Source organism: Petaurus breviceps, unplaced genomic scaffold (genome assembly GCF_028583685.1).
Source record: "Petaurus breviceps papuanus isolate PSGF00001 unplaced genomic scaffold, PetGlider_PUasm1.0 567, whole genome shotgun sequence".
NCBI classification, from domain to species: domain Eukaryota; kingdom Metazoa; phylum Chordata; class Mammalia; order Diprotodontia; family Petauridae; genus Petaurus; species Petaurus breviceps.
Window position 1 is genome coordinate 5342584 of NW_027186383.1, and position 9937 is coordinate 5352520.

General features: G+C 47.6%; 1 protein-coding gene across 1 annotated transcript in view; it reads right to left on the bottom strand.

The window, feature by feature from the left end:
- The window catches only part of IQCA1 (IQ motif containing with AAA domain 1), a 247156-nt gene that overhangs the window by 34981 nt on the left and 202238 nt on the right, over positions 1-9937 (bottom strand). The window contains exon 15 of the mRNA XM_069103144.1: positions 7413-7612. Within this exon, the coding sequence (XP_068959245.1) occupies positions 7413-7612 (200 nt within the window). The remainder of the gene's footprint in view (positions 1-7412; positions 7613-9937) is intronic.

Genomic DNA, 9937 nt, shown 5'->3' on the forward strand with positions numbered 1-9937 from the left:
CACACACACACACACACACACACACACACACACACACACTCTTTTTCCAGCGACTTGGGGTTTTGTGTGGAACTGTGGCAAACACACCATCTCCACTGCAGTCTCCCTCATCAGATGTAATCAAGCGCAGCAGGGACCAAGATATCATTTTTCAGGGGGCTTCTCCGGAAACAAATAGGAAGCTTAAGCTTGAGTGCCCAAAGGCGGTGCCTCCCTGGAGGTGGTGAGCAAAGCCTCTGTGTGTGGGGCTCGCACTTGGCTCCCTTGCTGTGTTCTGTGTGCAGGAGACAAGTGGGGGCTGAGAAGGAGAAAGGAACAGATCTTCACTGGCCATAACATGGTGTAGATACTGTGCAGGTGGGATGTGCCAGCTGGACACTCACCCAGCCCGACCACCCAGGAGTGTATGGAGAGACCATGATCAACCCCAGTCCAATGGGTGGTGTGGCTGGGGGAGAGCGAGGTGGGGGATGGAGGAGACCTCACTCTGTCTGGAGACATGCTCCATTGAATGCTTGGTCCCTGGATTATGTTGCTTTATTTTGGCCCATGCTAGGAGCTTATTTTTGGCATGATGGTCAGCCCTGGGACTGTGTAAGGACCTGAGTTTAGTTCATTAGCTTAAAAAAAGGCCCTGAACCCAATCTAAATGGCAACAACTTTAAGCTGTCCCCAACGTGCTTTTGCTAAGTCCATATAGACGTGATATCATCGGACTTAGAGTTGAGCTGGGCAGGGCTTGGTCCAACACCTTCATTCTGAGGGTCGGGCTCAGGGGAGAGATTTACCAAACATTAAACAGCTGATAAAGAGGAGAGCCAGGTCTTCTGGCTCCAAATACAGACCTTTTCCCATTCTTAATACAGAAAATGTTTTTCCAATGAATAGGGGCAGGGAAAGGGGACATTTGTCTTATTATTTAACTCCTGGAGGAAAGATGAATGTTTTTGCACAATCCCAGGTTGTTTGAGGATTAGGATTCAGGAATGAGGCCATCAGCTCCTAGAGGTAAAGCTTTACTGATGAGGAAAGAGAGGCCCAGGGAGGATCAGTGTCTTGGCAAAGGTCAAGGCAGTAAGTGGCAGCTTAGATTTGAACCCAGGCCTTCCAATTTGAGAGCCAAGACTCATCCCAGAACAAGGATATTGGTGACAAATCACTTCACCTTGTCCCCATTTTCTTCAATTTAAAATAAAGGTATAAATTAAATATGAATAGGATGTTTATTACTTTGAAAGATGGCCACTTGTTAGAACTAGAAGGGCATGATGAGGAATATCGTGTTCCCAGAGGAGGAAGGCAGCCAATTCTGTATTAGGAGGACATTTGGAAGAATGTTTTGGTTGAATTAATTTAATTGAATGAATATTTGATGTCTTGCTTTTGGAACTGGGCGGATCTTTTGCCCCCTTGTTGGAAAATGAGGCCTGGGAAGGGGGAGCAGCTTACACCCTATCCACCTGCCTCATTTTACAGATGAGGAAACTGAGGCCCAGGGATGATGACGTGTCCAACAACACACAGGCAGGAAGCAGCAGAGTTGGGCCCTCTTGGTGCCCGAGGTGCAACCACGTCCATTATGGCATGTAGTTCCCCACGCTTGCTCCTTGTCACCTGCATTCCTTTTTTTTTTTTTTTTTTTGCTTTTTGGAGAGGCAATTGGGGTTAAGTGACTTGCCCAAGGTCAAATAGCTAGTTTTTTTGTGTTAGGTATCTGAGGCCAGATTTGAACTCAGGTCCTCCTGACTCCAGGGCTGTGCCACTTGGCCACCCCTGTCACCTGTATTCCTATGTCCCACAGTCTCCCTGGGCTTGTTCCCTTGACTGCTCAGCCAGCTGCTAGGTGACGCTCTTTCCTGCTCCAGATCCACTGCACTCCTGCCCTGTGCCTCCCCCATCCATGGGGCGGGCTACCGATAGTCCATGTCTGGCCCCTGTGTTCTCTCAGTCCAGACCGGGTGAGAGCTCAGGGCATTTCTTTCTTTGTGATTTACTTTCTTTTTTGCCTCTTCCAAAGTTTCTGAGGATGGCCTAGAAATGGGGGAGGGAAAGGGGTCTCACTGGGGCTGAGCTCCAGACCCAGTTTCATGAGCTCTTACAGTATTTTTGTTTTTGTTGCTTGCCCATTGTGTGCTGATGCTGACTAGCTCCGGTCACTGGTTATTTTGGGGATGAATTCTCATTTCCCTTCTTTGCTGGGCCCTGGGAAAGACTCTCTTGGAGTGGACAGTTCCTTCCCTGGTCCCAGTCTCAGGCAGGCTGAGCTAGTGGCAGGGCCACTTGCTGGTGGGGATTGCCAACTCCCCAGGACTTGAATGGGAAAAAGCCCAGGCGTGACCCCTCCTCAGGCATCCCCTGGGCTGAAGGGCTTTGTTTCCTGGAGAATCTTTGTTTGTTTGGTTTGTTAGATCCCTGCCCCCACTACCATGCCGGGGACACACAGGCTGAAGGCTCTGTCCTCTAAGAGGACAATAGGAAACAAGATAGTTCCAGGGTCTGCAGGTCTCTTGGGGTCTTTTCCTGACCATCTTTCCTATCAGCTTCTCTAGGCCCTTGATCTCTGCTGGGGGAATCCTAAGAAGCCATCTCTCAATAGGCAGAAATGCTTAAATTGCTCCTTCCCAAGACAAGGCCCATGAAGGACCATTCTTTGACTGACCAAAGCTTCTGCAGAAAGCTTGGAGCTATAGAAAGATCATGAGATTTGGAGTCACAGGCCCACAGGACCAGAGATTTAGCACAAGAAGGGACCTTAGGGGCCAGCAATTCTGACCCTCTCACTTTGCAGATAAGGACACTGAGACCCAGGGTTGGGGAAAGGCTTGCTGAGGCAGGATTTGAGAACTCAAATAAAGTGGCATTTGAATACAAATCTCCTTGATTTCATGTGTGGAACCAGAGGGCCCACATTCGAATCCTGCCTGGGCCACTCATGACCTCAGTGGACAGATGTCTCTGTACTTCCCCAGGCCTCAGTTTCTTTTTCTGTCAAATGAGGGGATTGGACTAGGTGGCCTCCAATGTTCCTTTTGGCTCTAAATTTATGACCCTCTTAAAAGAGGCCTTTTCAGTTGTCTTGCTGTTGAAAAAAAATTGGCACCAGCTTCTTTCTCCAAAGGGGGAAGGAAATTCATTGTAATAACAACTGAATCTGGGATTCACATTTGCTTTCCTTTCATGCAAGGGTTGGATGGATCCCAAAGAGTCATACATTAACTACCAACTGCACAAAACAGACTCTTTCCGAGCCCGGCTTCTCTCTTGTCTACAAGATTAGCTGTTCACAGTGACTTTAATGAAAGCCGGGTGTGTTTCGTATCAGCTGGGCATGGGAGCAGAGGCATAGCTTGGAATTCTTTACTTCTTTCTTCCAGCTAGCTCTGAGCAGGACGAGACCAGCAGATATTGGATCTGGGTGGCCATGGGGGAGTTGTAAGATTCAACAAGGTGTCCCTCCTCTGGTGTCCTTCCGCAATTGATATTTGGAACCCAAGGCTAGATCTTTTTATTTATTAAAGTTGATCATGTTTTGGACCTCAGTATCCTGAAATGGTAAGCTAACAATCGATGACTTCCCCAATGTCATTGATAGGGACATTTAACAGAACCCCCGGGCTTTCTTTCCAGTTTGACATAGATCATCACTAATGATCACTATGGCTTTGGTCGTTTGTTTAGTTTCCATTAGATTGTAAGCCCCTTGAAGGCAGGGACTGTTGCCTCTCTTTATGTCCCCAGTGCTCAGCACATAGTAGGTACTCAATAAATGTTTGTTGACAGTTTGACAAGTTTCAAATCCTCTTGACCATCTGTCATCCTGACTTTATTTCCATTTTGCCAGCAAGGATATCACAAGGAAGGAGGCCCTTGTGGTATCACAGATCTGGAGTCAAGGGGTCATGTCTTTGACTTCAACATCCGACAACACCCTTCAGTTTTCCCCTGCTCTCAAGAGTCAGATCCAATTAGCTTCCAAGAGCTGTCACCTCCTTCACCACAACTTGCGACCTGCTCCTCCTCCTTTATCACGGGGCCCCTAGACCCGTTCAGTTCCTCATCAGCTCTTGCCTGGATCACTGCAATAGGCTCCTGATTGTTCTCCTGGGCCCCAGGCTCTGACTTCTCCAATGCTGCCACAGTATAGACTGGACCTGGTCATGTCCCTCCTCAGAACTCTTCGGGGATTCCCATTGCCTCTAGGATGTCTGGAGCAAGGTCTGCGGTGAGCCAGGCCAGAGAAGTGGGCTCCGATTCAAGCCCTGTATGTGGGACACCCAAAGGCTTTCACTCCATTTACTCCTCATGGGCTCTTGGGCCCCTGTGCTCATTGGACCATCTTCGGGCAAGTTGTATGACTTTATCTTCTCTCCCATCTCACCACCCTGTCTCTGGCTGTCTCTGTCCTGGTCTCTGACTCTTCTCTTATCCCTATCTGGGATCGGGATGGCAGTATCTTCCTTCCCTTATTACATCATATATATCTGCTATTGACACTGTCTTTATCCTCCACCTGCTGGTACACGTACATGGTGTCTTCTTCTGTAAAATATGAGCTCCTTGCCTTCAGAAAACAGGCAGCTTCATTTCTGTCAGCGAGAGACTGATCACAGAGCTGCCTTGGGGCACTGGGAGTGACTTGATGTGACCGGGTCATATGACTGGGATGGGTTGGAGAAAGGACTTGAAGCCAGACATTCCAGACATTGAGGCAGGCACCCTTTCCACAGTCTCATCCAGTCACTCATTCTGATTCATACTGTATTTATCTGTCTAATATGGGAACCTTGCTTAGTGGGCTGTAAGATTCTAAGCACTCTCCCTCCATGCTACAGAAAGAAAGGAAGGAAGGAAGGGAGGAAGGAAGGAAGGAAGGAAGGAAGGAAGGAAGGAAGGAAGGAAAGGAAAGGAAAGGAAGAAAGGAAAAAGGAAGGAAGGAAAGAAGGAAGCAAGAAGGAAAGAAGGAAGGAGGGAGGAAGGAAGAAAAAGAAGGAAGAGAAGAAAGGAAGGAAGGAAGGAAGGAGATAAGGAAAGAAAAAAGAAAAGAAGGAAGTTCCTTCAGGATGGGCAGGGACCATGTCTTAATTATCTTTGCATCCCATGTGCCTCGCTTGGTACAACTACATTCTCTGCCAGCAGGTGGTATTTAAGAACTAGTTTTTGACAGAATGAAGACCTGGCCCTTGCAGAGCCATGGTCCCCACCCTACCCTGCCCATGGATTCCGCACACCAATAACAGGTTTATTAGTCATACACAGGGCATCTGCCTCACATGCATAAGCCTCACACTAGGGTCCATCTTTCCTCTGCCTGCTGAACTCCTGGTACCAGAATAAGGCCTTTTGCTTACACATCACTGATTTCTAGAGAATCTGAGAGGTAATCTGGCTCAAAGGATGGAGTGCTGGACTTGGAGTTAGAAAGGCTTGGGTTCAAATTCTGCTTCAGACATGAGCTGTGTGATGCTGAGAAAGTGACTTCATGTCTCTGGGCCTCAATTTCCTCACCTGCAAAGTTAGGAGGCTGCAGTCAGTAGCCTCTAGGGTCTCTTCCAGGCCTGCACAGGTGGTATGACCCTTTGGACCCCGAGATTTGATAGGAAGTCTCCTTTCTTTTCATTGGATCAGATTTAGAGCTGGGAGTGGGCGTATAGTCCAACAGATAAGGAAACTGAGGCCCAGATTAGGAGGGGTGCCACGGTACAAAGGAAGGACACTTGCTCTGGAGCCAGAGGACAAGACATCACATTCCTTCCCTGACTTTTTGGACTTGAACTCAGATCTTCTGCTTGAGATCCAGCTCCTTCTCATGCTATCTCTCTGAGGCTTGGTGGACTTTTCTGTTTCTCTCAAGTAGACCTAGACAGGGGCCTGTCCACACAGACTGCCCAGTTTACAGCCCTCCCATCGATGCTAGGCCTCCCCTCCACTCCCTTCCACCAAAGGATGTGGGATGCCCAGCCTCCACTGGGGCTCATGTCCATCGTTCTCAGAGCACCAGCAGATGACTTGTCGCTCAAAAGCCCCCCATGTGAATTAGGTACTTTGAGGCCAATTGAAATGGTGTGGGAAGTGGTTCCAGGCAGTTTGCTCCAGTGGCCGGCAGAGGGCTCTTTCGTTCTTCGAATCAGGTGCTTTGCTGGTGAGAATGCTGTGGGGGGAGTGGGTAGTGAGGTGACTTGCTAGGAGGCTGGCTCTCAAAGACAGGCAGGTCAGTGGGCAGGAGCCCTGTGCCCACCAGCTGCCCTTAGGGAGGCCTGGGGATGGAGGGAGATGCCTGTCTGGGCTTAACCAGATCCGAGGGATTCTGAAGCTGGAGGCTTTAACAGACCAGCAATTAAACCCAGAGTGTTGGCTTTTGTCCTGCTACTGGCTAACAACCCATAGGAGGCAGCGCTCTGTCCAGGGAGCCCTCTTCTCCTAATCCTTCTCCTGCCCGCACCCCGAGGAGGCAAATGACTCCTAACTGTCCTAGGAAAAGAGGTGCTGAAGTGGGAACAGGGGCCAAGGGGCACTCTGCTGCCCCCTCCAAGGTCAGGGAGGGGCCCACAGAGGCCATTAGTGGGATGTAGAAGGCAATGGATTTGACACTGGAAGTCTGGAATCTGAATTCTGCCTCAGACATTCACTGACTGTGTGACCCTGGTCCAATGATTTATCCTCTCTCAGCCTCAGTGCCCTCATCTGTAAAGTGTGGGTAATAATGGTGCCTACCTCACTGAGACAATGCTATATGTAAAGCACTTTGCAAACCTTAAGTTGCCATATAAATATGAACTCTTAGAATCTCAAGTTATAGTCTGGTAGTAAGAGGCTCTATGATCAGACTAGAGACATGTAGCTAGTACAGGTCAGAGACAAGAGGTGGACCCACCTCTCTGGCCCCAAGGCCAGCTTCTCCAGCCACTGAACCACGCTCTTTCTCTATTTCAGAAAACATCCCGTCCACATGTTCCAGGCAATGGCCCCCTCTTGTGTTGGAAACATCCCAAGCCTCATTCCACTCTAACCCCTGAACTCATCATCCTCCTGGGGGGAACCGCCCAACCTGCAGTCACTCCCCAAGGTCCTTTCACTGCCTAGATTCTAGCTGGGCTCTTGGTCTTTCATGAACTTGACCACAAACCCTCTGTTTTATGTTGTCTCTCCTCGTTAGAATGTGAGCTTCTGGAGAACAGAGGACACTTCAGTTTTCTACCTGTATCCCTGTCATTAGCACTGTGATTGGCACATAGTAATAAGTCCCAGGTCACTCCATTAGTCATATGGTTCTTGGAAGGATAGAGTGAGGAAATTTAAGGGCAATGTGCATCCCCATGCCACCGGGAATCTAGCAGAAAGAAAGTAAAACCCTTTGCTTGGGACCTTGATGAGGAAAATGGCGGCATTCTGTGTGACTCTCCTTGGGTACATACCTTCATGACCATGTGGACCATCATTTGGAGGCCAGTCTTCCCAGGATACTTCCCAGCAATGTTGGTTGAAGACAGATTAAAGAGGTTGGCTCCGGTCTCGGTGCAGATGGCATGGACCAGCATCTTCTTCCCCACGCCGGAGGGCCCCACCAACAGCAATGTCTTCACCAGAGGTGCCTTCTCATGTACTGTCTGAGAACCTGCGGAGGTCACAAGGGCATGTTTGGGATTTTACTGCACAAACCAGTACTTATTCAGCTGGATTTGCTTCCCAGTCCATTATCTCAGGACATGGGCCCCATTCCACTCACACAGATTCACTGCCCAAAGCTTGTCTCAAACTAGTTTCCCCTGCAGATTGTGGGGTTTGTGAGTAACACCAGAGAACTCTAAGACTAGCAGACATCTCTGTGATCACAGGATCATGAATTCCAAGCTGGAAGGGGAGTACAGAAACGGGAGATGATTCAAGATAGGGTAAATCACTCGCTCCGAGTCATAGAGGTGGGAAATATCAGAGGCAGAATTTGAACCCACATCTTCTTACTCCAGAGCCAGAACCTTGCTATTACAAACAAAATACAAGTATTTAAACTCTGCTATTTCCAAACTTTCAACCCAAATAAATAAATGAAAATAAAAGTATATTTCTAAAGATGAATTATTGTACCTGGGTTAGCAACCCATAGGATACAGATACTGAGGTGGGGGGAAGGGATGTAGCATCACCTAATAGAGAGAGGGCTGGGCTTCAGTCATGAGACCTGTGTTCGAATCCTGCCTTAGATATTCCCTAGGATTCACCTCTGTGAGTCTCAGCTTCCTCATCTGTAAAATGATGAGAACCTGTTTGTTTCCAGGACAGTGTTCCATGTACAACCTATATCTAATTGCTTGATTTCTCAATAGAGTGTGTGTGTGTGTGGGGGGGAGGTAGGGAAGGGAGGGAGAGAGAGAATTGGGAACCAAAATTTAAAAAAAGAATGCTAAAATTGTTTTACATGTAATTAGGGAAAAATTTAAAAATAATTTTAAAAAAGGACAGTCATCTGCAAACCTTTGAGTGCTATGCTGGTGTGGGGAGGGTCTAATCTTGTTCCAAGTGTCTTGGTGGGATATTTGTGTATGGAGGGGCAAGGGAGACATCACTGAATATGGGCCCAAAGCAATCTCATGGTTTCCTATGGTTCCATGTAATTTCTGGTCCTGATTCAGAACCACTGATGGCTCTTGGTTACTTCTCTGTCTTTGAATTCTTCGAGTCATATTAAACCAAATTTCTAGGTGAAGGAAACTGAAGTCTAGTGTCTTGAATGACTTGCTCAAAGTGATGCAGCTTTAAAAATCATCAACAATAGCTTCATCTATTTTTTTTTTATTCCTTGCCATTATGAGACCTCAGATCTGAAGGTATTCTGAGGTGAATTCCAGAAAATGTCTTCAATGCAGCTCCTTTCTCTTATGGCCCTTGGTCCCTTCTGCTCCTTTCATATTCTAATTGTCAGTTATTTTTATGTCTGGCCTAATCCACTGACTGAAAGATCACTGAGGGCAGGAGTTCTGTCTGGACCCTCGTTGTATTCTCTGAGCACCTAGCACAGGGTATTGAACATAAATGTTTTTTTTTCATTCACCCTATGTCATCTTGTTATTCAGACTGGTAGTCATACTATTTTGACAATAATATAATAATATCTATCATGGTTGAGTGTACAGAGAAATAGCTTTGAAACCAGGTACACCTGAGTTATACCTCTTACAGATATTGGATGGGTGACCCTGGGCAAGTAATTTGACATTGAGTTTATCTAGGCAACTCTCTAAGACTCTAAGTTACAAAAAAGGAATTGATATGTGAGTGGAGGGAATTTCCTCACCTGGGAGTTCCCTGAACAAATAGTCACTCTTCCCTATTCATAATAATATATAACATAAATACAAAGCTGGTGGACCTCAGTTATTAATTGTGTATTCTCAAAATAGCCCACACTTACTTTTACAAATTTTGCTTCCTCTGCCATTCATGGATTACCACTCTCTCACTGGAATTTAAACTGTGGGTCACTCCAAGGGCAGTGGAGGATACAGCAAGTAACCAGTGATGAATACTTCCCCTCTCCTCTCTTCCCTCCCTCCCTCCCTCCCTCCCTCCTCCCCTCCTCTCTCCTCTCTCTCTCTCTCTGTCTCTGTCTCGCTCTCCCTCCCTCTCCCTCTCTTTCTCCTCTCTCTCCCTTCCTCCCTCCCTCCTCCCCTCCTCTCTCCTCTCTCTCTCTCTCTCTCTCTCTCTCTCTCTCTCTCTCTCTCTCTCTCTCTCTCTCTCTCTCTCTTCCCTCCCTCCCTCCCTCCTCCCCTCCTCTCTGTCTCTCTCTGTCTCTCTTTGTCTCTCTCTGTCTCTCTCTCTGTCTCTCTCTCTCTGTTTCTCTCTCTCTGTCTCTCTCTCTGTCTCTCTGTCTCTCTCTCTGTCTCTCTCTCTCTGTTTCTCTCTCTCTGTCTCTCTCTGTCTCTGTCTCTGTCTCTCTGTCTCT